The sequence below is a fragment of the Aspergillus novofumigatus genome (assembly GCF_002847465.1).
Source record: "Aspergillus novofumigatus IBT 16806 chromosome Unknown P174scaffold_3, whole genome shotgun sequence".
NCBI lineage: Eukaryota > Fungi > Ascomycota > Eurotiomycetes > Eurotiales > Aspergillaceae > Aspergillus > Aspergillus novofumigatus.
The window spans coordinates 2,553,547-2,571,347 of record NW_020194276.1 but is presented as its reverse complement, the minus strand read 5'-3'; the positions used below and the strand labels follow the sequence as shown (position 1 = coordinate 2,571,347).

Genomic DNA, 17,801 nt, shown 5'->3' with positions numbered 1-17,801 from the left:
TAGTCCGTCGACCTTGGCCTGTCAACCTATCAGCATTACGTCTCTCAACTACACTCCGCAAGCCAAACAGTAATCCTCGGATTTTGTTCACTACGCAGTACAGCTTGATCTTTAGACGATCTACTTTGGTACATGAAATCTCTATCATAGACACAGAGCCTTCAAGATGGCTATAAGCGACGCGCGAAACACCATCGCGTTTACCGAAGTAGACGAGACCAACAATCCCACAGCAACCTATGTCTATTCCGAAGCTCACGAACATGCAAACAATCCACATGAGAAGAGTCTCAGCAAACGGGCAAGGGTCGAAGTGATGGTGTGTCAAGCCTTGATCTCTAGACATATACTACTTGTCACTCTCATGCAACTGCGGACTCGGCCATTTGATCTTTACTGTCAATATAGAGATGGTAGACATTGATTGACAATATACCAGCATCCTTCTTCTACTCCCCCATCGCCATGGTCTCTGATGACCTTTTTTAATCTGCTCGTCGATGTCTTTCTGCCTTCGGGGTATCCCAACAGCGTTACCGATGATTATCTGCCGTAAGCATAGCTTTCGGTTCTTGATAGGACATGAGTTGCTAATCATACAAAGGTATCAAATCTTCGTAAGGACCCAATTCGATGGATTCTCGACACCTTCCGCTGCGTGCGGTACACATGACTTTCCAAGAAAGCTGACGCCTCGCCTCAGGACTCCCTCCAGGCATTCTGCAGCTCCATCGCCGGTCTCTTATCCTCCAGAGCCGTACTCCAAGGCGTTGGCGTCGGCAACGCGAACGCCTCTCCAACCTCTGCTCTCCTCCTGCACATCCTGCAGGACTCCTCCGGCCGGATCGCCACGATCCTCTTCGCCCATCGCGTCGGGACGGCCCTCGAGCCCGAATGCAAGATGTACCGCCTCGCCGCCGATGTGTTCAACGACGTCGCCATGGTCCTGGATTGCCTGTCGCCCATGATCCCCGCGGGAGTCGGCCGCGTCGGCGTACTGAGTGCGGCGGGCGTGCTGCGCGCTCTCTGCGGTGTTGCCGGGGCAGTTCCAAGGCGAGTCTCAGTGCCCATTTCGCTCGTGGGGGAACCTCGCTGAAGTCAATGCTGTAAGTGGCTGCGGAAATCTTCGAAGGTCAGCGTACTGAACCATGTCTGTAGAAAGACTCGTCACAAGAAACGATCATCTCCCTGATCGGGATGCTGGTAAGCTTCGTCTTTGCGAACTCTTGAGATAAGCGGGACAGGTGTTCACGCGCACGCACGCACGCACACACAGGTCGGCTCCTTCGTTGTCTCCCGCGTCACAAGCTTCGCAGCCACCTGGGCCAGCCTCCTGTTCCTCCTTATTGTCCACCTAGGCATGAACTACGCCGCCGTGCGCTCCGTCCAGATGACCAGTCTCAACAGGCAGCGCGCCAACATCGTCTTTTCCACCTTGCTCGAGTCTGACCCAGCTCTGGATCTCCATGGCCTCAGTCTTAGCAGGGAAGTCGACCATGCACCACCACCGTCCGCGCAGCAATCTCCCTTGACAACATCAAGGCCACCGCTAACACCCGCCGACGTCTCCAAACAAGAAAGGATCTTCGAACCCGACGGCATCCTAAAATGGACGTCCGCTTCCAGTGAATGCCACAAACTCGGGTACTGCCAGATCGGCGTCTCCCTCGACCGGTTCCTCCGCCTGTCGTCGACAAGCACCAGCGTCAGCAGCACCACAAGCACAAAGATACGAACATCGCCTAGCCTGAAAACCACACTCCCAATGCCTGAACTCTCCTCTCTCTTCGCAAAGGAGGATTATCTCCTGTACCTCGTGCGGCGCGGAACCCGCGGCCCGGTCTGGTACGCCAGTCTCGTCCTCAAGAATACCTGCTCCGCCAGGTCGCAGCTGAAAGCCTGGACGCATGCATTGCTTGCTGCGCGGGTCTTGCACCGTTCCTCCTCTGATGACGGAGACCAGCAGGTCTTGGATGTGATAGCGCGCACTCTGGATTTCCTCAATCGCGACGCGAGGTTCGAGCGATATCTGCAGAGTCTTGAGGAGGCGGGCTGGGATTTGACTATAGCAGCTTTGGAGACAAGCTCTAGGCGGAGAATTCTGGTAAATTAACCACCAGTAGCGAGGTCGTCTATTTCATGTCTAGGAAAAGAATACATAGACCTTTACAGGGCAACTACTGGACATTGTACAGCCAAAAGGCAGGTCAGTCGTATTGGGTATCTATATACATGCCAGAGAAGGGTGTTCAGATATGCGAGCTCCAAGACGCGAGATATGTCAGCATCCAGAGTCGCAAACGTGAGTCCATGCATCATCAAATAATCAATCATCATCAAATCATCTAGGGACGACGAGGTCGACCTTGTCGCTCACCTAGACAACAAAGCAACGCCAGGACAGAGTCACCTCCCATCCAATTTTTGCAACAACCAAATTCTATATGATTTTGTGAACCAGACCAGAAGAGGAAAATGCTCGCTCGCTTGACCTCTCACAGAAACTCCTGCTATGAAAATGCACCCAAAAGAACAAATGCCATGCGTCGCACCGTTCACTCATATCCAAATAGTCCAAATGCGAAGGTATCGCTTAACAACCCAAATATGAATCCGAGTATGCATGCAGCGCGAGGGTATGCAATCGAGTCGTGTCTATCAAATGATGCAGCGTAAAATATGAGAAAAAGAGATGCCCAAGACACCTTCTAGATGGTCCGATCGCCAGATGGAGAAGGACCTCCTAGACTGAAAGAAATAAGAGAGCCGTCGGTCGATAGAGTAGCCGTTTAATCGTCCATGGAGGATCGCAGATTCTGACTGCCCGAGCCCCCGTGGCCCGAACGCTTCTTGAATCCGAACTTCATTCCCATTTTCTTCCAGGGATTCTCGGTGCGATGCTTCGGGCTGTGACCCAAAGTCAACGAGGGCTCGCTCGAGGGTGGTGTGGTCGGAGGAGTCATGGGTTCTCCAGTACTGTAATTAGACTGCATACTTCCTGAGTCGTCGGTCAGAGCATAGTCACCGCTGGTAGTGGACGAAACCTGGCCGGAAGTGCGGTTACTGGTCTTGCCCATGGAGGTGACGGCGCCGAATGAAAAGTTGGAGCGGCTAGAATGGCCAGAGGGCGGACCCGAGGGAGCCGGGGCTCCCAGCTCCCGGGAGGACTTGGGCGAAAGCCGTCTCCCCCTCTTGACCACATGTTCATCTAAACTCGAGTTCGATACAACGGTGACATCGTCCTCGTTCGAGAACAAGGGCTCCGAGAGCGGCAAAACATGTGCGGATGTAGCATGGGCGTTGAGAAAGGGGAGAAAGATGGACTCTTCCATCAGGTCGTGGACCAGTTTCACGGCGGCATCCAGTGTTTCGGGGGTGGGGGGATGTGCGAATTCGCGTGTTGTAGGATCTCCTCCCGAACTTCACTGGAAACATTGATCTCGCGGGGAGCACCGGGAAGGATGTATGCGGACAGAAGTCGCTGCCAGAGCATACGCAAATGCTGGCTTTCGGGGCAATCGGTCACAATGGGTGACTCTCGCAGTTGATGGGTTAGCGAGTGATACGTCTCCCGGTACCGCTTGGCCTCCAAAGTGAATTCTAGAGTCTCGAGGCAGTGATTTTGAGAAAGATACGCCATAAACGCGCTAAGGGTGTATGGAGCAGGTGCCGTATTCGCTAGCACCTCATCGAGTGTTGGTCGCATAGGACAGAACGCACCCGGTTGAACATTCAGACTCAGCGGACGTGAGCCGGACGAGTCCATATCCTCGTCCGACTCGCTGTCCGACGACGATGACGTCGGCGAGAGTTCGGGCGTCGAAGTAGGAGAGTTGTTCCAGAAGAATAAAGGAGGGTATAAAGACCTCTTTTTGAGCATCGCGTATAGCATGCGGCACCCTTTTGAGCTTGTTGAGCAATTTGTGTTACGGCACACAAATTTGTCCCCTTACCAGAGGCGTATGCAAGTCGTGGGGCTTCTCGTTTTCACGTAATTCACGGGTCCTCAGGGAGTCCCCAAATTCCCTGACCCGGATTGCCGAACTGATGACGAACACAGTGGGCGAATGTTTGGTAGTGGATTGGTGTTGAGTCAATCGATGTCTGCAGCCTTCCGACACGGAACCCAAGATGCAAGAGGCCGTAGTGTATATGGTTTGTATGCGTCCAATCGAAGGCGCAGAACGGTAGAAGAAGGGTGCTGACTTCTGACGTGTTGCCGTATGGTAAGGGAGCGGATGGTTATGATGATTCAGTGATCATTGAACGAGGGGCGAGGTCTGATAAGAGACAAAGGGACGGATTAGTCTGCTGCCTGCCGGGGGGTTGGTATAAGGGCGCGAATATAAGGTGGTAATAATGAAACAGAAGTTAAGAGTACAACAATGATAGTAAGACAAGAGGTATATCCTAGAAAAGGACAGTCGACATTAAAGCCAAGGTGAAAAGGTCTCAAAAAAGGCACATGGATCCAGGAAGAGGGAAACGAGTAGTTTTGAATGATAGTGAGACCGAGAGAACTGAAAGTGGAGAGAGGATTCACAATCGATGATCAGACAGACCCTTCAGAGTTCCAAACCCTGCACGGAAGCGTCGAGCAGCCGGGGGCGGTTGGGTCCACAGGAACGGCACAGCCAAGAAGGAAGGAGGAAGGAAAATGGAAGGGAAATTACAAAAGGAAAAGGGAAAGGAAAAGGAAAAATTAAAATTAAAAAATTAAAAAAAAAAAAAAAAAAAAAAAAAAAAAAAAGAAAAGAAAGAAAAGAAGAAATAATAGAAACACACCTTAGGCAGGAGGATTGGATGTATCCTGAGTTCCAGACTAACCAACAATCGAATCAAATCACGGATTGATCGATTCGACCCAAGGAAGCGCTTCTTCTGCACCGCAATCAATTTGGGAAATGACGATACTTCCCGGTCGATCGTAGCAGGGAAGGGCGCCCCCGTGGTCTACTATTAGTATCTACTCCGGAGTCTGTACTGGTCCTTGATCGAGCCGACCTCGGCGGATAAGGGGAGCCACTAGGAACACAAGGCGACGGAGAGAGTGATGATCGGACAATGATGCGAGAGCACTCTTCTGTGCGAAGAATTTGGGCTGTAAGAGGAACACAGATCAAGAGGATGAAGAGGGAGGAATGACCAGCAGTTTTTGCCCTTTTTCTATTCCGTACCAAAAATCATCCCATTAAGAAAGGTATTACTGCAATGGAAAGCGCAGAGAGGACAGAGAATAATGTCTAATAATAAGAGGAGCAAGATCACGTCATGTCTCCTCCCTAGGGCTTCAGGTCGACCAGATAAAGAACAAGAAGGGAAAATGTGCTCGTAACCCTGAACAGAATCTGGAAGCCTCTGGGTGGGGAAGCGGGCGATTGAATCGTGCTCGCCACTGGTCAACAGATGGAGGGTGGATCTTTCATCCAACTCACCACCCATGCCAGACAAGAAAAAGAGGAGAATTCCAATAGGGCAGAGACACTTACGCCAAGTGGGCCCACTACCGCATAGGACCTAAGCGCTGAGTGGCTGAGACTTGGGCACCAGGCGATTTGAAATTCTGGAATAATAAAAAGAAAAAGGAAGAGAATTTTGCTGGACCGTAGACTAGAAAAGATATGGTAGGAGTGGAGACCGGCGCCTGTCCGTCCAGTTTCTCTCTGCGCTTCTCTGCCTATCTATCTGTCTCGTGCCCTCTCGCTGTACTGTACTACTCCGAACGAGTGGAATTGGATCCCGTAGAAATCGGCCTTTGATCATTTGAATTGATGGGTTTGGAAATTGTAACCGACCGCAACAGGACAGAAAGGAGCGGGTAGGAAGGATGAAAGGGGGCGAGGAAGACAGGAAAAGGAGCAGTATCACATCAAATCGAGCAAAATAATACCTTGAGAGAGTCACGTCTATTGTAAACAAATGGGAGATGGACAGATTCCTCATTCCATAGGTACTGTACGCAGATCCCATGCGACCTTCCGCAATGGTTTATCTATCTGCTACGTTGAAACGGTACCCCAGACTTCAGCAGCAAGGGAGAGAATCTTGAGGGATTTATCCAAGGATTTACCCCAGTCTGAGTTTCACAGATGACAGAATGTTGCAGAAGTAATGAGAGTAATGATGTAGGTCTGACTATCTACACTACGGCAAGGTAGAGAGACCCGAAGCTCAAGGTATCACGGTCAATCCAAGGAGATTGGTTGGTACCGAGAAGTGTCATAGCTCACTGCAGTTCTACTCTCATAGGACTATTATTAATGACGAGATGCTGTAAGATTAAGCTGAATCCGATGATATGGAGCGTTGGATCTAACAGGTCCAATATACTTTTGCGCAAACTCTCAGAGGAGAGCACCTGATGCGAAGCTCTCCATAGGTGGCCGCCAAGTTCTCGTATCCCGACTTATGAACCGCAAGATCCAAGGATACGGAACGCGAATTTTCGTCATTGTTGTGGTACTCATGTACCTGGATAACGTCGGCGATCAGCCATTTCTTTGTTGACGCCTTCGATACCTATGGCACACGAGCCCAAAGTTGAGGAATCTGATCCATCTAATTGGGATCAGGGATCATCTGCGCTGGTCCTGACTACCGAGATAAGAAATCACGCATTCCAGTTCAACGGCTCAATAGTCATAGAGGAGCACATGTTGGCATATCCACCGATTAAATAGCTCGACTTCAAAAGTGTACGATCGCACTCACATCTCTAAGAGCTACTTACCAACGACGCAACCAACCTAACCGGAAGAAGGCACAAGAGCGTGACAAACAGTTGTGCGTTGCCCACGCAGACGTTTGATTGGCAAAAGTAGTCAGATCTACAGGTTGCCAAGAAGGCTGTGCTGCCAGAAGTAAGGGATAGTACGAGGCAGTGACACCACATACTTTGCTAGTGCATTGCTGGACTGGCCGATTGAAAACGACCCCACAGTGCTCATTGCTCACTGAGCTCACTCTTTGCTGAAGGCCACCAAGTGCTGATAGGATTGTAGAGATACTCATGTAGGAAGAGCATAACCAGTGGGTCCTGGACAAGACCAGAGCTACCCAAGCTCATGATCATCAGTGATGGGTTGATGGACGTTGCCTCTTGATTTGCGCGAGTCATCATAGCTGCATATAAGAAGAGTTCTATATGAAGCTCGATATGCGCCCAGTTTCAGATAGGACACTGTCTGACACTCCGATGTACTTCTGCCATTACATATGTTTGTGTCTGCAGACGGATATATGGCTATTGGTACCTTAGAACGCCAACTATAACGCCCAGTGGGAGACCATTTCTCAAATGGGTGTAGTCGTACTATCACCCCAGACTGCTTAATTCCTTAGTTGACTAGTACTCCGTAGATACTCCGTATCTGCAAGGGCCTGCAGCTGCAGCGCAATCAAGTAGTGGCGTGTGTGTCACTGCGTGGTTAAGATCCATTCGAGAAATGTGATATCCCTTCCTTCCATTCTGACACCTCTTGTCAACGGTCGAGGAAAGGGATGAAATGTTTCCAGAACGTTAAGGGAACAGCCAAAAAATCCCGCCCGAGAAAATAATACTGCTAGTAATGGGACTAGGTTACTTCCGGACATGCCACAAATCAGAATGTGGAAATGCCACCTTGTGAGCAAACGGGGCTGTCCATAGTCGTCAATGTGGCTACCACCTCAGCCAGTGGACACTAACAAAAGAGGGGTGGCTTGCGTGTGCCTGTGTGTATTGCACATAACGATCACCAGCGTGTGGCTAATCAACTCCCTTCTCTCTTATTATTGCTAGGGACTTGCGGACTTCGTTGGGTTATCGCCTGCCTTATCATGCCCTTGACGATAGGACCCGCAAGTCCGCAATGCAAAGCGCCACACCCATTCCTGGACTCCTGGAGACTGCGAGGGTAACCGCAGTCCTCAGACTGCAACAGGCAGCGCGCGCCTGCCTAACAACGTGTGTGGGGCCCTTGTGGGGCCTTGGCTGGGCTACATGGGGCCATGCCCCAGCCAAGACTCCAAGGTACGAAGCCCCAAGGTTTTGCGGGGCGTTTAAGTCACGAGGTCGATCCTGGGCCTTTGTTTGGCCGTTTGGAGAACTTTAGACCAATTATTAGCATCAGTGGTTTCGAGCTTGGTTCGTCGCTAATTCGTTGATTTAATCCTCGGAATGCGCTGATTGGCTTGCAGGAGTCGGGCATCTGACTCGGAAATACAGCGCTAAGGAGGTCTTGTCCGTGGGTTGACTGCTCGGTTGACGCCGATTTTGACGGCTCTAGCCTTCATCTGGTTACTTTTTTAGGCAAGTGGTGATTGTTTCAGGTCGATTTGGAGTTGGATGTCGCGAGATCAGTTGTTGGAGCCAATCAAGCCAAGACTATGTGTTGCTAGAGAGGAAGAGCATGAAGTTTGACTCTGCACTCCAGACTCTGTATACGCTCTCTAATCTATATCTAGCCTAGTGTCTAACTTAAGTATTTCCTAAGGCCAGTCTAGATCTAGCGCTTATGATAGCAGTTCATCTCTTTGCTGCTGGGTATGCGAACACTACGCCATTTAGAATTCGTACCCCTCTAATCCGTACTCTGGTCGTGGTTGAAAAGTATGGTCGCGACATCGTCATCCAGAATTTTAATCTATCAAACAAGCATTCTGACATTCCTGTCGTCGTTACACCGCAGGTTCGACCGGAAATGATGAACGAGATCTACCATCCCTTGCTAGACTGTACTCTATTGATTGAAGGTTGGTAACGCCGTGTACGACACGAATGATAGGAATTGCATCATATTCTGTAGTGCACCGTGTCACAGTGCCACAACTCCAAGCAGTAGTGTACTTATACTATGACCAATTGCAACATTATACATCTCGCAGTCCAAATCTGGATATTGCAAATCACTTATAATAAGAATCATCACGCAATGGCTTGCAAATGATGCAAGATGATCATTGGGCCTTAGACTCGTAGATATCGCTCATATGGTACGAAGTACTGAGGAAGCATGAGACGAAAATGTTGTATTATTCCAGCCAAAAGTCAAGGCATCGATCCTTCCTTTGATTAAAATTGGACTGTCAATAATTGATATTTAACTCTCGTCAAAGGCTTGAACGAACAACAGTTGAAACAGCCACGTTCAGCCTTAACCCGCCAAGCCGGCGAAAAAAAGAACAAAATCTTGGCCTTCTAGAACAATTATGGAAGCTGCCAACTGGAGTTACAAGAAGCCACATCACCGATAGTTCGTCAATAATGTACAGAGCATCGAGTTACACTTTTAGTAGCATCCTTCTTTTACATTTCTCCGAAGATACTTCTTACCTGTACCCATCAACCGAATCATCCGTTCCTTCGATTTGCCACGTACAAAATTTCAGGAGAATTGATGTGGCATGGTCATATTACTGCACCATCATCATCGGTGTAGCCATTCCTATTCTTCCCGATGGTTATCTATCCACAATTCCACTGCGGAGTACACAGATAAAAATCGAACGATCGTCGGGTCTTGGGTTTTAACGCTGTACTAGCGCTATCATGATTTTTGAGGAAATTGTTTACATCGTACCTCCCGTAGATATCAACACCGATCTTTTAGTTTTGACTCATCAGATTCAGATCTTTGACCGGCGGCTCCACAAGAAGTCTCGGTCATCCGAATTCGGACCATGGACTGCAAAAGATAAACACTCACGAACGGAGTAGATACGAGGGTCCTCTGTCTAAGTCTTCTCCGAAACATATGGGGATGTGGGTTACACCAGACCATGTCCTTAGTGAGACTATCGCCACTGGTCTGGAAAACTCTTCTTCGTTGAGCTTCCAAGGGCATGCAGGCGCTCTTGGGCCTGTCAGTGCACCCGTTGTTGCCACTTGATATTGACCATTCAACTATAAACAAGTTGATAATAGTGCTACATCAATATTCTCTACTAGACGAGAACATGGACGATGGTGGTCTACACCGGTTTCCGAGACAATCGGAGCAATTACTGAAATCGACCGCTTCTAGAATAATACATTGACCGTAAGCTCTTTGAACAAACTTTTCGTAGATACTGGCTAGTCTAGTAAATGCAGGAGAAAGTTCGGAGCTTACCGCAGGCTCCTCAGTAGCATCTGAGCTACCAGATCATACGAAGCCAAAGTATCAAGGACTTACTGGTAGGCGTTGGAGTCGGACACATCAGATCTCCTGACATTGGAGTTTTCTCCTCCATCCAATGATAAAACATTCAACATCCAAGTCTGTCAACTATGCTCAATGTACAGCGTACAGCAGTCTTCTCTTACAAGATGCATCTATCCACGTGTCGTGGGGGCAACGCCACGTTGACACTGTTGATAGCAGCATTCGTCCAACAAATCATTAGACTGTGCGAGCTGCGAAGACCAAAACCAAACACTAAACAGAACAATAGTCGACAGAACCCAACAAGCCGAGCGAGTCAAGCAGGTAGGTCGACTCGGACCTGTCCCTGGATCATCAGGCTAAATGCAATCTGCAGTGCTCCGAGACCTAATGTGCATCGGCCCAACAACGGGGACCTTGGCCTCTACTTTGACCCTCGGGTCTCGCCTATCGAGTCCTTGAGTGGAACGTCTTTGCGGCCTGGATGCTTGGATGCCCAGCAAAAGGTTGTCGAATCGAGTCTGCGCTTGACAGTTCGGGGTCGACCGGTCAAGACAAGGACCATCAGGGGAGAATATACGGAGTTGTCTAGAAAAATATTACTCTGCAGGTTACGAACTTGGGAGTGGATACTGAATACTGGGTTCAAGATCCACAATTCTCCCGTTGTTGGCAATGCAGTCAGTGCAATGCAGTCACTGCGAGCTCTGGAAGAGGAGGGAATCGATAGCGTGTGAATCGGGTGATTCTGAATCACGCGAACCGATTCCGTCTCTGCTGAATTGCTTCATGCTTCTAGCCTATTCAGGTGATCAAGCTGTGCGGATTTCATAATCAACTGCTGTGATGATGGTCTGATCTTGACAAATGGGGTGTCTCTTGAGGCTGACCTGCATCTTACCCTGTCTCAACTTCGACAGAGACGTCTGGATCGATCCTGTCTTGACACAGTTGATCATTGCTAACAGATTGTTCCATGGCCAGGGCTACCCGGGATCAACACCTCTCATCCATCTGTTGATCCGTTCTAGAATGTCTCGGTGGGGATTGTCGCACCCTCAGAAACAAGGAAATTAAATCCACACCGAAGACGCACCCATGTCACAGCACTAGGAAAGACGGGACGATCCCCACGGCAATGACTTCATCTACTCTCCACCGAGGAGATCAAAATATGGTTATATCCTTCGAGATGGAGCGCCAACTTTGAAATCGGGAGTGCAGTACGTACGCCCCTTCACCTCATCTGGCATATGGTGTGGATAATATCGAACTCCGGGTCGGGCGACGTCATATCATCCAAGTCCGATCTTATTTTGCAATTTTTACAGCGTCTATTGATTGTGTGGTGGCAAATCAAGCGATTCGCTTCACGACGTCTCGACGAGTCCATCAATATCCTGTCCTAACCGTTTTTCTTGCTCTCACTAATCTGAGTGCCAAGTCGATCACTGGTTGATCGAGTTTATCGAGGTCCGATCCCAACATGGCACAGGTTCAATCTACCGAACGTCACTCGTGCCTCTATTCACAGAGTACCTTCCCATATGGGAAGCGCCTGGCACCATACCAAGCTGGTGGAGTCTCGGCTACTCGAACATACATACTGTGTCGTAACTCCTCTCAACATCAACACCCTCATCGGACGATCCTCATACCGAGGAGATTTGACCCCCTCCCACCACAACTAACCTGACTAGTCACTACACCTTGCAACTGAAATGACCTCGGCAACGTCATGGGCTCATCTATCTCAGACGCTGGCGGCATACCATGCACAATGACGGCATCCCAGCATGTAGCCAGACGCAGTCCTAAAGGCTCGACACCACTCACTGTATGTAGATAAGAAGCAAGCAAGGGCAAGACCAGGGGTTCAACCGTTCAATATAACAGTCTATTAGACTAGTCAATAGCATTCCTCTCGCTTAACAGGAGGGCCACTTACTGCAAGCCTGCACTCCTACCTGTCGAATTAGCACTTACCAGTTACCACCTTATCACTAGTACCTTAGTGTCTGCTCGTAGAGACTAGACTAGACACCTGGCGAATCCAATCCCTGCGATTCCCCAAGTCCCGACTCTGCATGTGAGCAATCATTCTTAGATACTAGTCTTGCAGAATACCCCCTCACCACCCTCAGTAACAGGCTAGTTTCTCCGTAGGGAATTCACCAATCGTCACTCCTGAGAAGAGGATTCCCTCTGTCGATCGCTGCACTCCATCATTTAGTCGTGTCGTCTGGAATCGAGTCTCGTTGGTGTATGGCTGGAGCGTACTGAGTGGCTACGAGCTGCCTTACGTAGTATAAGTGTGCACTGCTGAAGAGACACATCAGACCACAAAATCCCTGCCATCTGCCATCGGGTCGTCTGATTCTTGCCTCTGACGTCGGGACAAAGTTTCCCTTAGTCTGTCGAGTTGTCGATTGAGGTGAAAGACCAACCCGATCATCCCATTGTTGATGATCGTTTCCAATCTCGAGATGTCTCCTCTACTGGAGAGATGTGGCACGTATGTATTAGTGTCCTTACTGAGCAAAAAGTACATCGAGGAATTCTGTAGAGCATGCATAGTCCTTCAGCTGCGATTCTTGCATTGTCCTTTCGATTCCCTAGAGCTACCTATCTGTTGGTTCATAGCCTGGGATCCTATGGGGATCTCTTCAAAGAGACCGTGATACTTAACGACTCAGGCTGAAACGCCATGTTACTTGTGAGGATAGGGCCTGTCAACTCCATAGCGAAGCGTACTTTTAAAGACCATTGACTCCTGGTTGTTATTGGTATGTGGCCGATGACTAGGTAATGATTGCTTGATACTCTCTACGCCAGCTCTTGTAGCCGGCTGTTGCATGTGTAAATGTATGACACGATTTAAAAGCACTGCCAGGAAGAAAACACACAGGCGCTATCTTCACAGAACCAACCCGCTGCTCAAACATGAATACAGGCGCAAAGATTAAATTCAAACGCGGTATTATAGGACAGAAGCATATATCAAACACGTTCCCTCTGTGACAGTTCATTCCTTTCCAGGCGAGTCATATCGACTCGCGAAACGAAAAGGAGCAAAGAGAAGGCAAGACAAAGAGCATATGGCACGATTGCGTGAGGGAACAGGCAGAATAGCGGAGCATGAACCAAGCACAAAATCACACCCAGGGACTCCCTGCAGACAGACGCTCAGGAGCAAGGACGAACGAGAAGACAACAGACAGCCACAGGCCGCTTTTGAGAGGATGACCACCATGACCAATGGTGCATCCCACGTTGGACATATTCAAACATTTATATGCTAAGCTTCGCGTGAAAACAGAGTGACTGCCCGATCCAGGCGGGAGGGACTCTTCCATCAAATGCACAAACGCCGCTTATTCCTCGGTCATTAAAGAATTACCATCGAAGGACAGCCACGGCAAGCCACATAGAGACGGAAGAAGGTGGTGTGCGATGAGGCGAGGAGCGACGCGGCGACAATCAGGGTGGTGATCAAACAAACTGCGGCAGCAAACAAGACAGAAATAGAGATCTAATATTAAATGGCTGACGCCAGAAATGCGCAATGGAAAAACGGGACAAAAAACACATATGCAAGGGCAAAGACAACTTCTCAAAGTTCGCCGTTCCGAGCCGTAGCACCATGAAATGAATGATGACTATGATGTTTGTGAGGATGACGGAGTATTCGGTAGGGAGGGTGCGAAGAGCTCCTCGTTCAATGGGCGGGTCAAGCTCCAAGCTCGAGTAAAAGATGTCATCAAAAGAAGATATAGCGAGCGTAGACAGGGCGGTTCTGTGACCCAGAACCAAGACCCACTGATGACAGAAGAGAAAGGGTAAAAAGAAGAGCATGGAACCCCCGAGCCATCGTGCACTCATCTGGGAGTGATGCCTGTATAGCCGGCTAGACCGAACCAGGAGGGTAGTAACCTCTGGCAGAAAAATAGAAATCGCAAGACCATGCTGCCTTTCAAGCCCACCAAAAATTTCGACACAAAGAGAAAAGAGCGTTGAATGATCAACATGACCACAGCGTGATATAGAATTACAGAGACACCGTTGATGAACCTTGTGTCAACCTGGAAGCTTGTATAAGCACGGAGGCATGACACTTGGGAACTTGGCAGATTCATCACCTACCGCAGCACAGCGCTTTCATCAACTTTTGGACGAAAGTAGGCTGCGGGTCATTGCCCTGAGTGCCCTGGCCTTGTTGGCTGTTCTTCGTGGGATTCGCCGGACTTCCCATGCGACCCGACAGATTCGCGTTCGAGTTCTGGAACTGCGCCTGGGTCGATGCCGTTGGTGTTGTCGCTTCCAAACCCCCGCTCTGACGTTTCGGCGGCATTCCGCCGGAGGCGCTTGGCCGGTCGCGCGTCTTCCCAGCTCCGGGTTTCGCTGGAGATGGGGGCGGGGGCTGCGCGGCGTTTAAACGGTCTGCAGTAACGCCAGGCCTCTGGCTGCCGCGGAGCTGCTGTGCATGGAGCTCGCGGGCGGACGAATTGGGAAGATTGTGCTGCAGGTGCTGCTGGGACGAATACGCCTTGTATTCCCAGCCCCTGCCGCCGTTCAGTTTCATCCAGTCATACTCTCCGTCCTCTACTTCCCCGGCGTTCTTTAGAGCTTGGGTGAGCAAGTCCCTCAGGTAGTCGTAGTCGGGGGTGTCTTCGAAACCAAGGTTGCGGACGTAGGTAAGGTACTTGTTGAATTCCTCTGCATAACAAAGTCAGTTCCATCGAACGTCTACGGCTTGCTGAACAACATACCTGGATATCCTTCGCAGAGATCTTTGATAGCAGTTGTTTGCTTCTTTTCTCCGATCTTCTCGTACTTTTGCTTGTTGGTAGCTGCCTTCAGCCCCTGCCAGGGAAGGCCACCTCGTAAGAAGTAAAGGAAGACGTGGCCCAGAGCTTCCAAATCATCCCGTCGTGATTGTTCCCGTCCCAGATGGGTGTTGATACTCATGTAACGTGCTGTACCGGACAGCGATTTCCGTTCACGATAGGGGATGTGCTGCTTGGTCTTGGGATCTCTGTATTGTTTGGCCATGCCAAAGTCGACGACGTGAATCACATTTGCAGCCTTGGTGCCCGGTCGTCCGATGAGGAAGTTGTCCGGTTTGATATCGCGATAGATCAGATTCTTTTCGTGGATTGTTTGGACACGCGAAAGCTGGTAATGCGGTTAGTATCGAGCACGCCGCAGGAGTAAAAAAGCACAGCACGCACCATCTGCTTGGCGACCATCACTACGGTCTTGACAGTGAACCGACGATTGCAATGATCGAAGAGGTCTTCAAGACTAGGACCAAGAAGATCAATGACCAAGATGTTGTGCAACCCTTCCTGGCCAAAGTAGTAGACATTGGGAATGCCAGCTGTAGTCGAGTCAGAATTATCGATCAGCCTTTGTATTGTTATGTGAACTTACGGCATCCGACCAAGATCTTGTATGTCCGGTACTCATCGCGCAGTTGAGGTGCATCGCTCTTGCGTGGTTCCTGTGACAGTTAGACCATCAGGAGTCACTGGACTCGGACTCGAGTTCGAGTAAAACATACAAACTTGATAGCCACCTGCTGGTTATTCAAGAGGTTTGTACCCTCGAAAATAACACCAAAGGATCCTTCACCAATCTTCTTCCCCACTCTATAATGAACTCCAACAACGTTGGACGACGAAGATGCCATGTTCGCAACCGTGTCTCGATATCAGCTTAGACCGACTTCGAAGTGACGACTTTGGAGAACCCCTTCAATATTATAACACGTGGAAGACGAGCTGCACTCAATTGAGCCGTCAGCAACTGAAATGACCAGGAAATGGCGAGTAAAAGTGACACCGAAAACAGATAACTTGGATCCGACTCTTGCAAGTCTACTCACAGATGATCGTCGAGCCACGTAGAAAATAAGAACAGGTTTGTTCCTTCACCAAGCGGGACCATTCATGAACGAGTTCGACGTGCAGCTAAATCGACCTTGAGAATAAAAGGCAGGCGGAAAATCGACGACAAGCCTAGGGCTGCTAAAGACGATTGCAACGGTGATACAGATGACCTGGGAAAAGGCAATCGTCGAATTTGTTCAGGATTTGTGTTCAGGGCGACTAGAAGTCGAGTAGGTTGCTCCGCGGACTGGGACTCGGGGCTGCACACTGGCAATGATTGCGGTCGGGCGAGCACCGTGGAAAATGGGAGGACGGGGAAAAGGAAATAAGGAAACGAAAAAGGGCAACTCCCGGGAACCAACAAACCAACTGCGTGGCAGCACGATAAGCCGCACTGTGCAGCGGTTGATAGGAAGATTGGAGAGCTGGAGGAGAGGGGAGACTCAGCAGGTGAAGGAGAAGGAGAGAGGAAGTTGGGGAGTTGGACAAAAAGAGAAGAGGAAACGGAGAAAGATGGAGGACGATGAGTGGTTAGAACGGGGGCCCACGCAGCGTACACCAGTCAGAAGTGCAGGACAGGATTTAGACTAGGTACCTACCTACGGGGGAGGGAAAGGGAAAGGAAATGGAAATAATGAGGCGGAGAGAGAGGGAGAGCCAGAGTTGGTCCAACTAGATACCTTGCGATCCGAGAGAGAGTCGAGAAAAGACGATACCTTAGGTTTTCAGGCAAGGAAAGGAGATCTGGTTGGGTGATTTGGCTGAGCGAAGGAAATCTTGAGTGACTGTCACTGGTCGAGTTAGGCTTCTTGAGTGCCTAAGGTACCTACCTCAGTACCTTCGGGTACCGCCCCCATGTACCGGCCAGTATTGTACAGCCACGGAACGGTAATTTTCATTGGTTGTGGCCAAGATCTTTGTGAATTTTGTCAAGGTTTGGAAATGGAGGCATGTGCAGAGTAATTCGTACTGTATCTACCCGCACATTACCTTAATCAATGAATCACCTTACGATACCTCCTGGCTAAAGTACTCTAGTGTTCAGTCTGAGACCCTCGATCCCCTGTAGTTAAGGGGCGACAAAGTTGCCATATTATTATCGCCCAGTGAGGAAGGGGGCGATGGTCAAAGTTCACAGGGGATAGCTAAGGAAAGGAAAAAGCAGCAATCCGTAATCATTTTCCGTACGTACTTTGTCCGATGTATTGTCGGGGCCGCTTTGGCTCAGGGACTCACCATTTATCTATCCGGCGCTCATAACGTTTAAAGATGGAAAAGCCGGAGTGGGTTATGCTGGCGTCAGTCTCAAGTCTGCTAGTGATGAGCCAGTAAGGAATCAGATTAGCTCAACAGAGAGCTGGAGCTCTGAGCTTGTCGAAATTAGATATCTAGTCTATCGAGTCTAGAGCCTGAAGTAGACATCTGAGTACTAAAGTTCAGTGGGATCCAGTCATCGGATCAAGTACATAAAAGGAAACAATCCATCTTAACTTTGATAAGTCGCTGAATTGTGTAAGGGAGTCGATTTGGAATTTGATCTGATCACCACCTTTTGTTACTGCGGTTACTATCATAATTTATCATTGATACTATCAGGTAAGTCCCTGCAGACTACTTTCTTGTAACCGCGGAATGTCACATGGTATTTAGGTTCGTCAGTGTCTTGGTATGTTACATAACGGTTATAGCCCGGGCTCGACCTGACAAGTACATGAGGCACAGCTACGTATTTGTAAGATGCGTTTACAATTCGATTCTGTCCCCAGCTTCCTGGAATTTACCGGTA

At 49.4% G+C, this 17,801-nt stretch overlaps 5 protein-coding genes across 5 annotated transcripts; 2 read left to right on the top strand and 3 right to left on the bottom strand.

Moving 5' to 3' along the window:
- Nucleotides 1-166: 166 nt before the first annotated feature.
- Nucleotides 167-2,113, top strand: P174DRAFT_419611 (RUS1 family protein; the record flags this gene model as incomplete). The annotated part of the gene is made up of 6 exons (XM_024824793.1): nucleotides 167-319; nucleotides 440-552; nucleotides 605-617; nucleotides 704-1,078; nucleotides 1,159-1,203; nucleotides 1,277-2,113. 6 exons carry the CDS (start codon nucleotides 167-169, stop codon nucleotides 2,111-2,113), a joined length of 1,536 nt encoding a protein of 511 aa, XP_024684292.1.
- A 676-nt stretch (nucleotides 2,114-2,789) lies between these two features.
- On the bottom strand, nucleotides 2,790-3,880 carry P174DRAFT_459202 (regulator of G-protein signaling domain-containing protein; the record flags this gene model as incomplete). Its single annotated transcript, XM_024829746.1, has 2 exons — nucleotides 2,790-3,323; nucleotides 3,422-3,880. 2 exons carry the CDS (start codon nucleotides 3,878-3,880, stop codon nucleotides 2,790-2,792), a joined length of 993 nt encoding a protein of 330 aa, XP_024684291.1.
- Nucleotides 3,881-7,619: 3,739 nt separating this feature from the next.
- P174DRAFT_440295 (uncharacterized protein) lies at nucleotides 7,620-8,402 on the top strand. The gene is made up of 2 exons (XM_024827024.1): nucleotides 7,620-8,125; nucleotides 8,179-8,402. Exon 1 carries the CDS (start codon nucleotides 7,851-7,853, stop codon nucleotides 8,091-8,093), a length of 243 nt encoding a protein of 80 aa, XP_024684290.1. The 5' UTR covers nucleotides 7,620-7,850; the 3' UTR covers nucleotides 8,094-8,125; nucleotides 8,179-8,402.
- Nucleotides 8,403-13,384: 4,982 nt separating this feature from the next.
- Nucleotides 13,385-14,132, bottom strand: P174DRAFT_139948 (uncharacterized protein). The gene has a single exon (XM_024821128.1). The coding sequence runs from the start codon at nucleotides 14,004-14,006 to the stop codon at nucleotides 13,617-13,619; it is 390 nt and encodes a 129-aa protein (XP_024684289.1). The 5' UTR covers nucleotides 14,007-14,132; the 3' UTR covers nucleotides 13,385-13,616.
- A 127-nt stretch (nucleotides 14,133-14,259) lies between these two features.
- Nucleotides 14,260-15,816, bottom strand: P174DRAFT_430036 (casein kinase I; the record flags this gene model as incomplete). The annotated part of the gene is made up of 5 exons (XM_024825602.1): nucleotides 14,260-14,840; nucleotides 14,894-15,299; nucleotides 15,356-15,504; nucleotides 15,558-15,627; nucleotides 15,688-15,816. 5 exons carry the CDS (start codon nucleotides 15,814-15,816, stop codon nucleotides 14,260-14,262), a joined length of 1,335 nt encoding a protein of 444 aa, XP_024684288.1.
- Nucleotides 15,817-17,801: the final 1,985 nt, after the last annotated feature.